The following is a 17,727-nucleotide window of genomic DNA, read 5'->3' as shown; positions in this document are numbered from 1 at the left end:
GTTTATTTTCCTTTTTAACTTGTAGACTATCTGCCCTGCAGTCTGTCGTCTTGTAGGCACCTTTCTTGTCTCTTCCTGTCAGCTTGTAGGTGGTTTGTCATTTGGAGTACATTTGTCTCTAAGTAACAAACTATTTTGCTAAAAATGATAAATTGTTGTGCCTAACTAGAAGGCTAAAAGCAGGTGATTTCAGACTGTAGTGCTGCTTTGGAGGGCTGAGAAATGAAAGGACTAGAAAGAGCAAGTCTCAGCCAGACTGATTTGGAGCCCAAAGTAGAGGGTGAATGGCCAGGGAATTGGGCCACTCATTGATTCAATAGCCTTGAGGATTTGAGCCTTGGCAGGAGCACTGAAACAGGCCTTAGATGTGGGAAAGCAGCCCTGCCACAGGAGGCAGGTGATTACAGCAGCATCTCTTTGAACCTGTTTCTTCCCCCCCTTCTTTTATCTCCCTCCCTCCTACCCTCCATCCCTCCCTCCTACCCTCCATCCCTCCCTCCCTCCATTCTTCCCTCCCTTTCGATGGGTTGTTGCTCTGTAGCCCAGATGGCCTCTAATTTACCGTCCTGTCTCCACCTCTGGAGTGCTGGGATTACAGGCCACCACCCCCCTCAGCAGGTCTGAACCCGGATGCTTCTGCAGCTGTGGCCCATATGTTTTGCTTTGGTGTATTGCTTTACAGGTGATAGAAGTTGGAAATTCTTGAGACTTTAGTACCCCTCCTCTCAACTGTTCATCTCTTCCCCAGGCCATTCTAGCTGTGCCTGGGGCTCTGCTTGCCTCTCTTAGGGAGGGGTGCCTCATAAGCAAGTCCTAACACCACACATCCCTGAATTCTTGATCTTAAAGCCACATGCCTATTTGATTTGTTTTTGAATGTCTTAAAATCAGTTCAGACTTAATTGGGAATGTAGCTCAGTTAGAATACTTGGCTGGCATTCATGGAACCCTGGGTTTGATCTCTACCACCACATAAACCAGGTGTGGAGGCATGTGTCTGTAATCCCAGAACATGGAAGATGTAGGCAGGAGAATGAGTTCAAGGTCATTCTTAGCTACATGAGATCCCATCTCAAACAAAAAAACCCTGATGATTTTTTTAGGAGTCATCCTTTCATTTTGTGTGTGTGTGTGTGTGTGTGTGTGTGTGTGTGTGTGTGTGTGTGTGTGTGTGTGTGTGTGTGTGTGTGTGTGTACACGTGTGTGTACGTGTGTGCGTGCACACGTGCGCCTGCCTGCCTGCCTGCCTGCCAGCCAGAGAAGAATGTCAGATGTCCTACCTCTGAGACAAGAATGAACCTGGAACTAGTCTTTGAACCAGCAAGCCCCATTGATCCTCCTGCCTTCACCTGGAATCAGTGGTTTTATAGGTGAGCTTGTGTCCACAGAAACTCAGTCTCGATGCTTGTGGGCCAGGCAGTCTTTCCCACTGAGCATCTCCCTAGCACCATGAGTCATCCATTTTCCCCTCCAAGTCCTGTTTATTTTCTTTTGTGTGTGTCTATCACTGCCCCTCCCCGCTTCCTTTTCTTCTCTCTCTCTCTCTCTCTCTCTCCCTCTCTCATTTGGGCTAGTGAATGTTTTGGTGGGAAAAGGTGCGTGTTGACAAGCCAGAGGACCTGAATTCAGTTCTTGGGACCTACATGGAAGAAGAGAACTGACTCCTGCAAGTTGTCCCACCCCTACACAGAATATTATTTTCAGTTTTTTTTGGTTTTGGTTTAAGACAGGGTTTCTGATCTGGAACTGACATTGTAGACCAGTCTGGCCTCAAACTCAGAGGTCTGCCTCTTCTCTACTCCTGGGTGCTGGGATTGAAGTCATGCACCACTACCACCCAGCTATTTTCAAATTACATTTATTTATGCGGTGGTGTATGTATTGGTGTGCACTTGCCCCACAGCATGTGTGTGAGGGTCAGAGGACAATTTGTAGGAATTTGTTCTCCTTATTATGTGGGTCCTTGGGTTCAAAATCAAGTCTTCAGGCTTGGCAACCTGAGCTTTTGCATGCTGAGCTCAGAAATGATCTTTAAAACAGATCTCGGCAGGTCATCCCTCCCTCTCACTGACCGTCACCCAGGCAGCTCTTTGTCTTCCCAAGATAAAGATTGAAGGGTTTTGCTGCTAGCCTCACTTCCAAGGACATTTATGCTTGTTTTGAATTCTGGACTCACTGACCTTAGGACACAAAATGTCATGGGTTGATAAGCAATGATGGTGAGTGCCTGTTTTTATTTATTTATTTTGGGAGATAGGGTCTTACTTTTTAGCCCTGGCTGGCCCAGAACATGCTATATTTATAGTTGAGGCTACCCTCAAATTTGCAGCAGTCTTCTGCCCCAGCCTCCTGAGTACTGGGATTACAGGCATGTGTCACTATGCCTGGCCCTCCAACAAACTTAAGTTCTGAAGATAAGATGTTTCCTTTGTCTCAGCCCTGGGGAGAGGCTTGTCACTTAGGAAGCACTCAGTGTTTCTGGATCACATTCACTGGTACTACATTCTTGGTGCTGTAATTTTTGTTGCTTACTTTCCCAAGAAGGTGGCAATAGAAAGAATCACCTAAGCACTTGGGGCCCACTTCTCAGAGTTGGCTGTTCAATGTCTAAGGCAGTGTGTCTTGATCCCTTTAGGGGGTTGACCCTTTCACGGGAGTCGCCTAAGACATAACAGTATAGTTACATTTATGAATTAGCAGCAAAACAATTGTATGATTGGGGTCACCACAACATGAACTGTATTAAAGGGGCACAGCGTTAAGAAGGTTGAGAACCGTTGGCCTAAGATCTGTTGTGGCTTGCTACTAACCATGGATGTCTGAACAAGTACATGCCACTTGTATTTCAATCATGATCCCAGCATGCAATTCCTTTGTTCACAGACCCAGAGTGTGAACCATGGTGAGGAAGGGAAAGCCATATTTTTCTTAACATGACCCTACAGCCAGCTTGAGATACATGGAAAACATCCTACGCTGAAGATACATGACAGGAAAAGTAACAAAGGATAGTAATATAGGAAGAGCCATAGAGATGACTGTGTAAAGGCACTTGCAGCACCACATGGTGTCCCAAGTCTAGTCCCTAGACCCCACATAAAGGTGTATGGAGAGAACTTACCTCCACAGAGTCCTCTGAGCTTCATATGCACACCTACACACAAGTACACACTTGATCCACTTAAAAAAACAGATTTGTTCCTCTTATTTTTGTATCTATCTGTATGTGGGTTTGAGCATGTGAGTGCAGGCAGCCTCATAGGCCTGAGGGATCCGGAACCCCTGGAGCTGGAGTTACAGGCAGTAAGTAGTAAGCCACCTGATGTAGGTGCTGGGAATTGAACTCTAGAATTGCTCTCTGGAAGTTCAGTGCATGCTCTTAACCTCATAGCCATCTCTCCAGCCCAAATAACTTTTTAAAAATAATAACAAAATCCGTCAGAATGCCCAAACATTGCACAAAGGATAAAATGTGAACAACCTGTAAGCATGTAGATGTTTATTCAGTAATCAAAGCCAAAGAGCTGGCTTGTTGATTTAAGAATGTTTGCTGCTCTACAGGGGGTCAGGGTTCCATTCTCAGCTCTTAAATGGCAGCTTACAACCTTCTATAATTCCTTTTCCAGGGCATCTAATGCCCTTTCAGGCCTTTGAAGGCACCAGACAGACACATGTATAGTCAACATACATGCAGAAAGAACACTTGTATATAAAATAAAAAGTTTTAATTAAAAAATGTTAATTACAAGAGGGCCTTGTGCACCTCAAACTAACCTCAAACAGAGTTGAGGGTTACCTTAAACTTCTTATCCTCCCTCTTCCTCCCAAGTGTTGAGACTACAGGCCATCACATCTGGTTTATACAGTGCTGGGAGCTAAACTCAGGGTTTGGCAGTCTCTACAGAATGAACTACATAACCAACCAGCAAGGTTGCCTCCCTGTCTCCCTCTTCCAGACAGGGTCTTACTCTAGCTCAGTCTTTCCTAAAATTGATTATGTAACCCAGGCCAAAGTGTAGGGATTATAGGCATGAACCACACAGTGCCGAATCAGGAAGTCAGTTTTCATTTATCTTTCAGTAAAATGTGAAGGATTGCTAATCCTCGGATTTGCAATTGGGCTGGAAATTGGTAAAATGCGGGCAGAGCACCAACTCAACAGGAAGCCTGTGTTAAAAGTACAAACGTGCAGATGTGCAGACCTTTGTCCCACAGTTATGCATCTTGAAATTGATTCTAAGGAAGGGATTAGGACTTATAAACAGATGTAGGAAGGTATAACTGGGAAGACAGCCCCCTACATTACAGGCCTTGCTATGCAGGCCAGGCTGGACTGCTTCCTGGGCTCCAAGATCGCAGTTGTATATAGTCATGTCTGAAGAGGGTATCAGATCCTCTGAAACTAGAGTTGTAGATGGTGGTGAGCTGCCTTGTGGGTGCTGGGAATCAAACCCCGGGTCCCAGTGAGATAAAAGTTCTCTAGGCTGCTGAGCCATCTCTCCAGCCTCTTACTTGCTTACTTTGATGTTTGGCACCCTCAGCTCACCTTAAGTAAGCTTGTGGGGGAGAGGAGGCAGCAGGAGGGGGACCAGGCTGGGGGGAGCAGATGTGGACTTCTGCTCCGTAAGGAAGAGAGAGGTAGGCCCTGACCCTGATGACATCAGGCTGAAACTGTGATTCCTGCTGCTCCTTAGAAGACACTGTTTTCTTATTTTGCACAAGGGAACAGGACTTTTATTAGCTGTGGCTCAGGCATTGTGCCAACATGGGAACTAGTCCTTGGTATGCGCAGTCCTAACTGATCTTAGATAATTGTGGCAGACATGGAATCACCCTCAGGTTTGTAAACTTAAAAAAAGTCAGGAGAATCTACCCTTCTTTCCATGCCCTTTTGTTTTCAGTGCTGGGCTAAAACCCAGGGTCTAAAGCATGCTAAACCTGTGCTCTACCAGTAAGCTATACCCTCAGCTCTAGAACCCCTTTTTATCTTGGTTAGCGCAGAACTCCTCAAATATGGAACCATAATGCTCAGAGCATGCAGTGCACACCCTCACCCAGGCCAGGGATTTCCTGACTTAAGAGGAAATTATCATTATTATGTGTATGTTTGTAACGGGGGTGGGGGGTCATGTGCACCATGGTGTAAACGTGGAGGTTAGAGGATAACTTTTGGGAGTTAACTCTACCGCCATCTTGGGTTCCAGGGATCAAATTTAGATCATCAGGCTTGTGCAGCAAGTATCTTTACCCACTGAACCATGTCACTGGCCCAAGTTCCTGATTTCTAAATTAAATGTGCATGCATGTATGTAATGTGCGGGGCACATGTGGGGGTCAAAGGACAACTAGAAGTTGGTGCTCTCCTTCTACCATGTGGATCATGGGGATCAAGCTCAGGTCTCCAGCCTTGGGGCATCAACTTTTATTCACCAGAGTGTCTCACCAGCCCTTCCTGTTTTTTTTTTTTTTCTTTTTTTCCTCTCTTTTGGAAAGGATTTAATGTCTATCTTTATCTTTTAAACTGTTTTGTTGTTTGTTTGTCTTAAAAAAAGAAAAGTCTGTATCCCAGACTGGCCTCAACTCTCACAATCCTCTCTGTAGTCTCTCAAGTGCTGAGATTGTAGGTGAGGGTTACCACACCACCTTCAAACTGTTTTGGTTTTTGTGCTGGAGATTCGGCCCAGGTTTTCTGCATGCTAGTAAAGTGCCCTGCCACTGAGCCTCACCCACAGCCCTTATAATATTTCATGTTCCCATGTTTTATTCTTCTGAAGCTTGAATTTCATAGAAGCGTTAGCAAGGGGTTGGTGTGGCCAGACCCAGCTTCTCCTTGCTGTCTTCTGGGAGCCATGACAGTTTCTTCTCAGTCCCTGGGGGCTGTAGGAGCTGTTGGAGCTGGGCTTGACTCTGGTGGGTATGAAGACCTGAAGCCCCTCTGAAGGCTTCCAGAAGACATGGGCCTGCTGCACCTCATCCACAAAGGAGGCAGAAACCACTTTGGTGTCGGGCTGTGGCTAGAGTGGGGCATATAGGCTGACACAGGGCTGAGGGCACAGGCTGAGATTTGTCGCCATCTGGTGCAAGGTGCTGTGAGGAAGGAAGTGCGAGGGTTAGGATAGGAGGCAGGGCTCCTTTTCAGGGAGAGTGGCTGGAGGAGTGTAGGACTGTTTGTGATGGCAACAGTTCAGAAGAGCCAGAGCCCCCTCATTGGGCCACTTGCTTCGACACTAGTTATGGTGGTTTGAAAGAAAATGGCCCCCAAAGGGAGTGGCACTATTAGGAGATGTGGTTTTGTTGGAGTGGGTGTGGCCTTGTTGGAGGAAGTGGTCACTGTGGAGTCAGGCTTTGAGGTCTCCTATGTGCTCAAGCCACACCCAATATCTCAGTTCACTTCCTGTTGCTTGCTGATCAAGATGTAGGACTCTCAGCTCCAGCAGCATGTCTGGCTGCATGCCATGTCCCACAATGATGATAATGGACTAAACTCTGAACTGTGAGCCACCCCATTAAATGTTTTCCTTTGTAAGCATTGCTGTGGTCATGGTGTCTCTTCACAGCAATAGAAACCCAGCTAAGACACTAGTGATATCTCAAAAGCATATTTTGTCTGGGGACCCCATGGCCTGTTGATGGCAGAGTTGGGACCAGAGCTCATGCCACCTCTCATTTTTCCTGCTTCAGCAGTCAAGGCCTGGAGCCCTGGGAGGTGGGGGAAAGGTGACTCTTACTTTGTGTACCTCCCTCATTCCAGGTAGACTTGATAGGGAAGGGCACATTAAATTGGTCCCTGAGAGACTTAACTGAGTTGAAATGTCCTTGCCCACAGTGGCTGTGACAGTGCTGGAGTCCTTCCTCATATTAGAAGTGGGGCTGGCTGCACACTAGCCGAGCCCTGTCACAGGCACTGACTGAGTTTTACAAACGTGTGAACACATAGTAAATGACCACACAGTGAGGGGCTGGCTTTGAGTACATTGTGACCTAGATCCAATTTAATTGCCAAGGTCACTTGAGAGATCACTGTTGCCAGGTCATTTCCTGACTCTGGTGGTAAAGCTACTTCTGGCTTTGATAACAGTGACCTGGAAAGCTATTGGCCTGAGGAAGGTGAGCTCAGGTGACCATGGTACTTTTGGCATCTGAGGGGATGGCAGCCTAGACAGTGAAATTGTGACTTCCCTGAGGCCTAAGAAATTTTGGGTTTTGCCCGAACATGTGATATCCTTAAGGTCAAGCAGCCCAGATGTGAGGAGGTCTTGGATGGAAACTGTGGAGGGCTGAATGGGCTGAGAAGGGTAAGGAGTAACTGGATCAAAAAGAACAACAACAAAACAAACAAACCTTTCCTGGTGGAACTACTGGAGACCCTTAGGAGCCTGGAGCTGTGCCTGGGAGAGGTAGGATGATACAGTCCACAGAAGGGGGCAGGAGGACCTCTGTTCCCAAACCTTAGCAAGTAAAATCCCCCTCCTTTCCCCAAGTGGGACTGGGACTTACCTGGAGACCAAGTTCTCAGAGGTGCGGGGTTTGGAAGCATTGCAGAGGACTGGCCGGGGCCTCACACACTCCCAGGGCCTGCCAGAGACAGCACAGGGGGTATGGAGACAACCCTCACTCAGACCTGCTGCCTAGTGGCCACTCTTGATATGATCTTGAAGACCCCCTGTGCTACTCCCCAAGCCCTGGCCTCTGGGACTTAAAGATGAGGAGGTGGGACCCCATCTTATACTATAACCCCACCACCAAACGCACACTGGTCACAGAACACAACCACATCCCATAATGAGCAGCATACCACAGCCCTCAGCTATCTATCCCAACATGTAGTTTCCTCCCCTTCTACGTTATTGGGATGTGTTCTTTGCTTCTGAGACCAAAACCTGTTCTGTAGGGAGAATTAGTCCTAGGCTGCTGTACCCGAGGCTGCCTGGATCCAAGAGATGGGGGTCCCTGAGGATCATGAACCATGGAGGGTGGGGCTCCAGGAGCAGAGGGAAGTCCTGGGACCAGCTGAAGGGGTTAGGCATACCTGGCAGGCTTCGTGGGCATTCCTGCTCCTGGGCACCATAGCCAGCAGCTGGGGTGCATGCTGTTCCACAAACTGTTCACACTGAGGAAAGACACAATGTGTTGGCAGTCTACAACAGGACTACCTATCCTGCAGTTCTTTCTACCTCCCTCGGCCACTCAGTTCCTTCTGTCTGTGGGTTTGTGTCTCTTGTCAGTGCCTGGCTGACTGTTAAGACTCTACCTGAGGGTTGGACAGATGGCCCAGCGGATGAGGCACTCGCTGCTCTTTTGGAGGACCTGAACAACAGCTCATAACCATCCTTAACTCCAGTTCCAGGGAATCTTCTGGCCTCCCTGGGCACTGCACACACATGGTGCCCATACATACATGCACACAAAACACATACACATGAAATAAAAAAAAGGACCTTTCCTAAGCCTGACTGGCTGCAGCATGTTTCTGTGGAAAGGCAAGGTACTGGAGCTGGCTGTTGGGAAGAGAGACCAGTGGCCTGGCCTCTCATTGGTTCATGCTTGCCCAGCACACATGAAGCCTTCAGTTTAAACTTCCTGAACCACATGAAACTGAGCATAGTGGTGCATGCCTCAGGAGGCAGAGGCAGGTGGATCTCTGTGAGTTTCATGCCAGCCTGGTCTAGAGTGAAGTCTAGGACAGGCTCCAAAGCCTGAAACCCTGTCTTGAAAAAAAAAAATGTCCCCCTGGAAGCACCACTCCCAGACCCCTGTCCCTGAAAAGTCTTCAGTTCCTGTTCTAGACCTGAGTGTTCACTCACTGTCCGGTGGGGAGAGTTAATGCCAGTACCAGCTACAGTGGGAACTCCAGGCTTCTTGGGGTTTGAGTGAGGATACCTGAGACCTGGTCCTGGGCAGTCTCAGCCAGAGTTAATCATTTGAGTTGCTAATGTATGGTGTCTGCAGCAGTGACCATGCAGAATCTAGAATGTCATCTCTTGGATATGGGGACTGAGAATTGAACCAGGGTCCTGTTAGACTGAACCACCTGCCCAATCCCCAGGGTCAATTTTTAATGCTAATGTTTAAAGTCATTTTTAATCCCCATGTTCAGTTGGCAATTTTGGTTTTGCACATTGAAGATCAATAAAGTCTTGTTCTCTTGGCAAAAAAAAAGTCTTTTTTTGTCATTTTATTGTTTTGTTTTGGTTTTGGTGTATTGGTCTCTCTGTGTAGCCCTGGCTGTCCTGGAACTCACTCTGTAGGCCAGGCTGACTTCCAATTCAGAGACCTGCCTGCTTCTGTCTCCTGAATGCTGGGACTAAAGGTGTGCACTACCACCACCTGGCTTTAAAATTGTGTTTTATTTGTTTATATGTGTGTGGGGCACATGTGTGCTCAGAAGGACATCTTACAGAAGTTGATTCTCTCCTTTTACCATCTGGATCCCAGGGATCAAACTTAGCTTGTCAGGATTGGTGGCAGTGCCAGTGAGCCATCTTACTCAGCACCACGCCCCGCCCCCCAGCACTTTTTCCATCTCCTGTCTGTCTCCTTTCTCCGGACAAGGCTGACCCTGAACTCTATTTATATAGCTGAGGCTGCCTTTGAACTTCTGATTGTCCTTCCTTAGCCTTCCAAATGCTGGGATTACAGACCAGCACTACCATACCCAGCTTCCAGCCCTCTTGTGCAGGTGGACTTCTCCCTGTTGAGTCAGAGTCAGCAGGGTGGGACAGGAAGGATCCTGGGAGAAGGCTAAATTCTTTCCCTGCTCCAGTTGGCCTTGTCTTTACTTGTTTTCTGGTGCCTATGAGGCACTGTAGAATGCTACCCGCCATGGGGGTAACATGTGGCCCCCGTAGGGACACAGTGTGGCAAACACCAAGAAAGGACAGTATGACCCTTTTCTACTGGGACCAATTGTACTTTCTTTGTACTTAGCCCATGAAGAAGGCCTGCTAATGCTCCACTTGGGCCCAGCAATGTCTCTCAGTCAGTTACAGTTGTGACAATCCCATCATTGTCTGACCCACATCTGGTCTACCTGGCTGGGCTCCAGTCCAGTGTCCTGTGTGTCTCTGGCTACAAAGTCTCTTCTGGCTCAGCCACCATCACACAAAGGTCATAAATCCTACCCGTGTGCCCACCCTGTACCTTTTGCCTGTCCAGCCAGAATCGAAGGCAGGCCTGGCGCATTGCCTGTGGCATTGCCTGTGGCATAGCCTGTTCACTGGTGTTCCATGCCCGGGTGATCACAGACTTGCAGACACGGCACTCAGTGTCTTGTAGTGGCCATTCTTCTGCCAGGGGATCCAGAGCAGGGAGGGCTAAAGAGAAAATGGTCAAAATTGTCCTGCTGGCTGGGCATGGTGGCACATGCCTTGCCATGTCGGCACTTGAGAGGCTGAGGCAGGACGATCACAGCAAGCTTTAAGGCCAGCCTGTGCTATGTAATAAGACTCTGTTTTAATCCTTCTTCCAAAGCTGTCTTGTGTAACAGTTGGTTCGGGGCTGGAGAGGTGGCTCAGCGATGAAAAGCACCAGCTGCTCTTCCAGAGGACCTGGGTTCAATTCCCAGAACCCACATGGTGGCTCAGAACTGTCAGTTATCTTAATTCTAGAGGATTCAACATGCTTTATGGCCTCTGTGGGAACCAGGCACACATGGATATAGATGGTATACACGTGGTGTATAGATGTAGAAGCTGGCCACCATCCAGGCCCACATAATAGATAAATAGTTAAAAAACGATGTTGGTTCCTGTCCCCCGCCTTGTCCATGTTCCCTCCTTCCCCACATGTGCACTGTAGTGATATAAGTCAGGAAGAGAACCAAAGGAGGAGGATAGTGGGGCAGGTAACAGCAGGCTTACCTGGGCCAATGGCATCCTCACTGGAACATCGGAGGACGAGGCCGCAGACTAGCTGGGGTACCACGCGGCCCAGCAGTGCATCGAGCAGGAGGACTGTATAGCGCTCAGCCAGGCACTGACAGATGCCACCCACCACCAGGGGTACCACGTGGCACACCTGGGCCACAGCCACGGCCAGCACACCCTGGGGTGGAGGTGAAAAAAGGACAGCATGGGACCTTCCTCTGGCAGGCTCTCATTTGTGCCCATATGAGAGGGAACCCCAGGCACATCCCTTTCTCCCTTCTAGAAGGAGATCGGTGCTGTCCACAGGCTACTGAGCATCCAAGACAACAGGGGACACAGGGGGTGCACCTGGAGTCACTGAGAGAGTCAGCAGTTGACGCAAGATCTGACTTCAGTTGCTTTAGAGTCACTTGAAAAGGGCATCAAGGCCACGGCTTCTAATAGCCTGGCTCAAAGCTAGAACTAAAGCCCATTTCCTGACCCAGGGCCACCGTACTTCCCCATGGTCATCCATCAGGAAGACAAACAGTTCCTTCCATTGGCCCTTAAAGCTGACCAAACCTTGGCTTTAAGAACCCTGGGAAAGCCAGCATTCTCCCACCTCTCTCCAATTCCAAACAACCTGTAAGCAAGGGCAACAGAGGCCACACATGTGTAGCTCTTTCCTTTACTCCTTTATTCAGTCGATGTGGCAAGCTGGCCCAAGTGCCAGGAGGTTGAGGAAAGAAGAGGGCCCAGAGTGTGATGCCTCCCAAATGGGACGCTTCACTTAAGGCACCCACCTGTGAGCATCGACCCACCCATGGCTCTCCTCCTGTTATGGTGGCACAAGCCAACAGTCATTGTAATCAGTAACCAAGCTGTTCACTGGTGAGAGTGAGTCCATCTCTGGGCTATCTCCCCCCCATGCCTCCCCTGGCTTTCTCCTCTCTCTGATCCCTGCTGGCTGGAGAGGATGCTAAAACTGCTTCTGACCTTAGGAAGCCTCGCCGTGCTCCTCTTTCTGGAACACTTCACTCTGCATCCTCTGCCCAGCTCTCATCCTGCCTGGTAGTTCAGCAGTTTTCTGATCAATCAGACACCTTTCCTCTCTTAGCTTCCCTGGCAACATACTTCAGTCTCCTGCTTTGCTGTCTGTTCCCTCTCAGCTCTTCTGATGCTGTCTGCACCTGCCTTTCTTAGTCAGTCCCACCTTATTGCTTTTAAAAAAGATTTATTTTTATTCATGTATATGTGTGTATCTGAGTATGTGTATGCCACGCATGTGCAATTACCCATGGTGCCAGAAGAGGGCACTGGATTCCTCAGAGCAGGAGCTATGGCTGGTTGAAGCCACCTGACAGGGTGCTGGGAACCCAGCTCAGGTCTCTGGAAAAGCAGCGAGTGCTCTTAATTGTTGAGCCACATCTTCAGCCCTTCTACCTCATATTTTGAGACAAGGTCTCTCACTAACCCTGGAGCTCATCCATTTGGCTAGGCTGACTGGCCAGCAAGCTCCAAGGATCTACCTATTTCTGCCCATTTGAGCAATGTTGATAGGGCATGACCATTTGTGGGCAGGACAACCCTGAGCTGATGAGACCATTGGGTGACAGAAGGGATGGAGATTACTAGTGGACATTCTGTTTTGGGGGAATTAATGCATTTTTTTCTACAGTGACAACCAGGGCTTCTCAGCCTTTGGATATCGAGCTGCTGGAAGAGAAGGCTGGCCCTGATCTACTCTCCCACACCCAAGCCTCAAGGTTCCTTGGCTAGGGGCAATGTGTGGGTGTCTCCTCACCTAATTCCTCACAGCCTTCTCTGGTGTGTTTGAAGTGGGGAAGGTGCAGCTATGGGGCCCTCCTGAGCTCTGTGTGGTTCTGCACACCGAGGCCTTACCTTGGGAATCACAGCTTGGACCCGCTTGATCAGAGTCCTGCAAAGCCAGCAGAAGGGCAGAGGGATGGGGAGCTGTTGCTCAGAGAGATCCTGGGGAAGGACATGGTGTAGTGGGATTAAGGCTGGGAAGTACCTCCCAAGCCCTGCCTGCCCCACTTGGCTTCTCTGCCTCCTAGTTTAAGCTCTGCCTGGTCCCTTTTATCTCTTCCCAGCTCTGCCCCTCTGGGTGCTCATGTGTCTCAGTGGCTGTTGGGGGGTGAGGTGGGAAGGGCTGGTTTACCTGTGTGTGAGGCCCAGGCCTTGCCACAAGGGCCCCTGGCAGCACTGGGAGGACCAGCTTGTTCAGCAGAGGGTCTGGAGTAGCATCCTTCATCCCTGGCTCCTGTTCTGGCTTAGCCTGTTCAAGTGGGCACAGGCCCACATGATTGCAGATGGCCTTTGGGTTCTAGGGCACAGGAAAGTAAGGGCTGTTAGGATCAGGAGGGAACTCTCACTGCCCAGCCTCTGCTCAGGGACAAGGACCACAGTCTTTGAGCCTGGGTTTGGTTTTATGGGGAGCAGGCTGCAGGGGGGGGGGTTGCTCCATCTTAGGATTCCAGGGAAGGGGCAAAGACAGAGATGGGTGGTGGAGGGCCTTGGGGTAGGGGTCTGGGAAAGTGTGATTGCATGTGAGCATATTGTGTGAATTAACTAAGAATGTGTGTGTGCGTGTGTGTGTGTGTGTGTGTGTGTGTGTGTGTGTGTGTGTGTGTGTGAGAGAGAGAGAGAGAGAGAGAGAGAGAGAGAGAGAGAGAGAGAGAGAGGATGGAGAGAATATCTGAATGTCTGTAGTATGTCGTAGAGTAGGTACACTCTGATCTGGTTTTCTAGATGAAGGAACTGAGTTTCCTGTGGCTGTACTGTGTGTGTGTGTGTGTGTGTGTGTGTGTGTGTGTGTGTGTGTGTGTGTGTTGGGACCACTTATATAGGAAAGTGACCACTTAGGCACATGAGCTGTGTGGCAGGTGTGGCAGGCAGGTCGGGGTCCTCACTATCTGGCTCTGGAAGTAGTCCATAACCAAAGGCAGGTAGACATCAAGCACTTGGCGACACCGGGGCACAAGCAGCTTCAAGGGAAGGATCTCACATTCTTGCTCCAAGAACTTCCGGATTGTGTCCTGGGAGGGCAGAGAAGGGAGGGCTAGCCTGGCCTTTGTGAGGTCTGCCCCTACCAGAGTCCTTGATGCAAGGTCTCCACCAGCACACACTGGATATGTGTGGGAGAGTGTGCATGAGTGTGCCTGAGGGCATCTGCTCACCAAGACCAGAGGCATCCCATCATGCTGGAGTGATAAGCAGTTGTAAGCTGTCTGATGTGGGTGCTAGGAACCAAACTCAGGTCTTCCAGAACAGTCTGTGCTCTTAGCACTGAGCAATCTTTCCATCCCCTAAGCTCAGTTCTATGAATCTACTCTTGGGTGGCTGGATGAGTGTGGAGGCCTCACCTCAGCCTGGAAATACCCCTTTCGGGAGCTTGCTCCATCTCCTCGCTCTGCCCCTTATCCCTTGTTCCCTAAACTCATATAGGATCTGGTTCCCATTACCTGGAAAATGTCTTCCTTGGTCATCTTTATGAGGAGGTGGACAATATCCTCACACTCTTGGCACAGGTCATTCTGGAAAAAGGGTCTCAAGTGGGGCAAATGAGTTGGGCATGCTCCTAGCTCCAGGGAGTGCAGCTTTCTCAGACTCAGGCGGACAGGTCCCTCCTTCTAAGACGTAAGTGGCTACCCACCATCCCATATCATCCTGTTCTGCAGACTCTGTCCCATCCCACCCATCCCATTGGACCCATCTCGTTTTACCCTGCCTCCTCTGTTGCATCATCCCATTTGATCCATTTCATTTTATCCCGTCCCATCCCATCCACTTCATCCCAACTCATCCATCTTACCGTCTTACCACCCATCCATCCAGCCCACTCTACTCTCCTCCACATTTTGTCAGCCTGCCCCCCTCATTCATCCCATTTTGCATCTTCACACCTATTTCATTCCACTCAACTCTACCCATCATTTTATCTCATACTACATCATACATCCTCCACGCCACCCCAGCCTCTGTGGGAGCCCCGCTTCCCTTGTGCCCACCCTGATTCCTGCTTTCCAGATCCCTAGTGCATCCGTGGGTGCTACTCACAGCTCCTACATGCCCCCAGACTTCCTGTAGGCAGTGCCCCAGGGCTCTGCACTGCACTGCTTGCTCCACGCTTTGGCACCAGAATTTAGGACCCTGTGCACAATCCAGGGATGAGGCCGATCCGACAGCTACAGCTGGGGTCAGAGCAGCCTTTGTCAGGATCCAGGGTACACTGGGCACCCTGCCTTCACCCCACCACCAACCCAGTTTCATTGAAAAATGGGTGGCCATTGCTTATGCTAGGCATCTCTGAGTCCTCCACCAACTGCCCTTGGACAATCCCGAGGGCCTCTCTGGGCCTCAGCTAACTCGTCTTTAAATTCAGGAATATGTGCAGCCCGGGGTCCTTCTAGGACAGAGCTGGCTCAGTAAGTGGAGACTTACCTGCACCTGGGTTGCAGAGTGTGGGCAGCAGCAGCAGCCACTGCAGTAGACGTGACTTGGCCATAACTGCCCCCTACTTGGCACCCTACTTGAGACAGAGGCTCTTATAGTGGGGAAGAGGACCTGGGGCTGGGCCTCGTGGGAGCAAGTTGACCTCAGTGTTTGCCTGAGTCTCGAGAGCCCTCCAGGTGTTTGATCCCAGGTCTTCTCAGGAGGGCCACACCGGCCGCCTCCCCTGTGCTGGCTGATATCGGTTCCTGTTCCTTTCCTTTGCCCTCTTCCCCAGCTCCCTGTCTCTCTGCTCATCCTCAAGGGGGTCTTGCTTAATCCCAGCTCTCTGGGCAAGGGATGTTGAGGCAGGGGTCAGCTTCGAGTGGGGTCAGAATGAACCTCTCCAGCCACACCCCAGGCTTCTCAACCCTCCATCCTTAGGCAATCAATGCTCTTGAGAGTTTCCTGCCTGGCTCTTGACGCAGGGTAAGTGCCGGAAGGGCACACCCAGGGTGCTCCTGGGGCTACTTAACCCCCACTCCCTCCTTACTTTAAAAACCCTCTCATGCTATAGAGTTGGTACTAGTGGGGAGGGATTTAGACAAAAGAAGATAAAGTGTCCTGTGAGGCTGAGGCAGGGACCTGGGGCTGAGATTTCTTGTGTCCCTGTGGCTCTCAGGTAGCTTTATCTAGAAGCAGTTACTCATGTCCCTTAGCCACCTGTCCTGGCTTTGAGACAGGGCTCAGCTGAGTTCAGGACATGTGGTCCTCCAAGGCTGTGTCCCCATCGTCCCCAACTGTCTGGGTCCTAGAGAGAAAAAGCAGGACTAGAGGAGGATCTTATCTGATTCCCGTCATGCCTTTCCCTAAGGAGGCTCCTCGGGAAGTGCTCCTGTGCAGGGTGGCCAGGGTGGGAGCTAGTCCCACGATGAAAGCAAGTAGTTGGACACGTGACTGTAAAGTGACCCACTGGAAGTGACTCAAGGATTCATACACTTTCTGTTGGCTTCCAGGCTTTGTCACTATGAAAAACAGTTGCCACAACAAGAATTAACTGAGAACGTGTAAGAATGTGTGACCAAAAATCACCAGCCCAGTGACTTGGCTAAAACTTCAGGGTAAGTTTGAGGCTAGCTTGGTCTACATAGCAAGTTCCAGACTAGACAGGGTTGGCTTCAAAGTCATTTTGCAGCCACAGCTGGCCTTAAACTTCTGATTTTCCTGCCTTTACCTCCTGAGTGCTAAAATTACAGGTGTACATCCATCACACCTAGTTTATGTGCTGAACCCAGGGTTTGTGCCTGCTAGGCAAGCACCCTATGAGCTGAGCTTCATTCCTGGCTCATGAACTATCTTAGCCTTGGATCTATTGATTTCCATTTGCCTCTTAGCCAGTCCTGATGCCCAGACATCCATCCAACCCTGTTGAGAAGAATCCTGCCTCTGGAACTCACTAATGCCCATATGACCTGCAACTCAGAGATTCACCTGTGCCTGCCTCTTCCTTCTGAGGGCCGGGATTAAGAGGGCATACCATCATGCTTGGCTAAATGTATATTGTAAATGTTTATGTTTAAGTCATAGTAGCCAAGACTGCCATTTAAAGGGAGGCTTCAGTGGTTAAGAGCACTAGCTGTTCTTCCTGAGAATCTGGGTTTGAGTCCCATCACCTACATGGTACCTTAGAACTGCGATCTTCAGTTTAGTGGATCTGATGCCCTCTTCTGGCCTCTGTGGACACACACACACATATGGTGCACGGAAGTACACATACAGACATAAGGGGAAAATGACCATACATATAATGTTCTTTCAATCTCAAAAAATTTCTTTTAAAGATTGCTCTTTAAAACAATGAAAAACATCCAGGTGGCAGTGGCGCACACCTTTAATCCCAGCACTCGGGAGACAGAGGAAGGAGGATCTCTGTGAGTTCGAGGCCAGCCTGGTCTATAGAGCGAGTTCCCGGATAGGTTCCAAAGCTCACAGAGAAACCCTGTCTTGTAAAACCCAAAAAACAAAGAAACAAAAACAAAACAAAAAACCCCCACAAAACTTTAGAATAGTGTGACTAGAATGTTCTTGTAATAGTTTTAACTAATGTATATTCAAATGTATATGTGTTATTCAAATTAGCTAAGAGATATAGCTGGGAGGTAAAGCATGAGCTTAGGGAACACAGGGCCCTGGGTTCTGCCCTGAAAACCAAACCAACCAAACACAACAAAACTTTAACCAAGTGATTGGTGATGTAGCTCACTTGGTAGAGCACGCTTGGATCTAGTGGCATGTGCCTGTAAACCCCAACACTTGGAAAGTGGAGGCAGGAGGATCAGAAGTTCAAGGTCATTGGTTCAAGGTCATCTTTAACTACATAATAAGCTTGAGGTCAATTCTGACTACATGAGGCCTGAAAAAGGGGAAGAAT

The 17,727-nt window shown here is 49.3% G+C and overlaps 1 protein-coding gene across 2 annotated transcripts; it reads right to left on the bottom strand.

Moving 5' to 3' along the window:
- Positions 1–7,512: 7,512 nt before the first annotated feature.
- Sftpb (surfactant protein B) lies at positions 7,513–15,372 on the bottom strand. Of its 2 annotated transcripts, none has more exons than XM_035448868.1 (10): positions 15,309–15,372; positions 14,925–15,052; positions 14,330–14,401; positions 13,778–13,903; positions 13,027–13,191; positions 12,747–12,836; positions 10,860–11,043; positions 10,141–10,313; positions 8,030–8,110; positions 7,513–7,575 (listed from the first exon to the last, which is right to left on the bottom strand). In XM_035448868.1, exons 1-10 carry the CDS (start codon positions 15,370–15,372, stop codon positions 7,513–7,515), a joined length of 1,146 nt encoding a protein of 381 aa, XP_035304759.1. The 2 variants fall into 2 exon arrangements, with proteins under 2 accessions (XP_035304759.1, XP_035304760.1); XM_035448869.1 differs by having other exon boundaries at positions 10,860–10,974.
- Between the last annotated feature and the right edge of the window lie 2,355 nt (positions 15,373–17,727).

This window comes from Cricetulus griseus, chromosome 8 (genome assembly GCF_003668045.3).
Source record: "Cricetulus griseus strain 17A/GY chromosome 8, alternate assembly CriGri-PICRH-1.0, whole genome shotgun sequence".
Classification (NCBI taxonomy): Eukaryota; Metazoa; Chordata; class Mammalia; order Rodentia; family Cricetidae; genus Cricetulus; species Cricetulus griseus.
The sequence above is the reverse complement of the archived record's forward strand: the minus strand, read 5'-3'. Positions and strand labels throughout refer to the sequence as shown.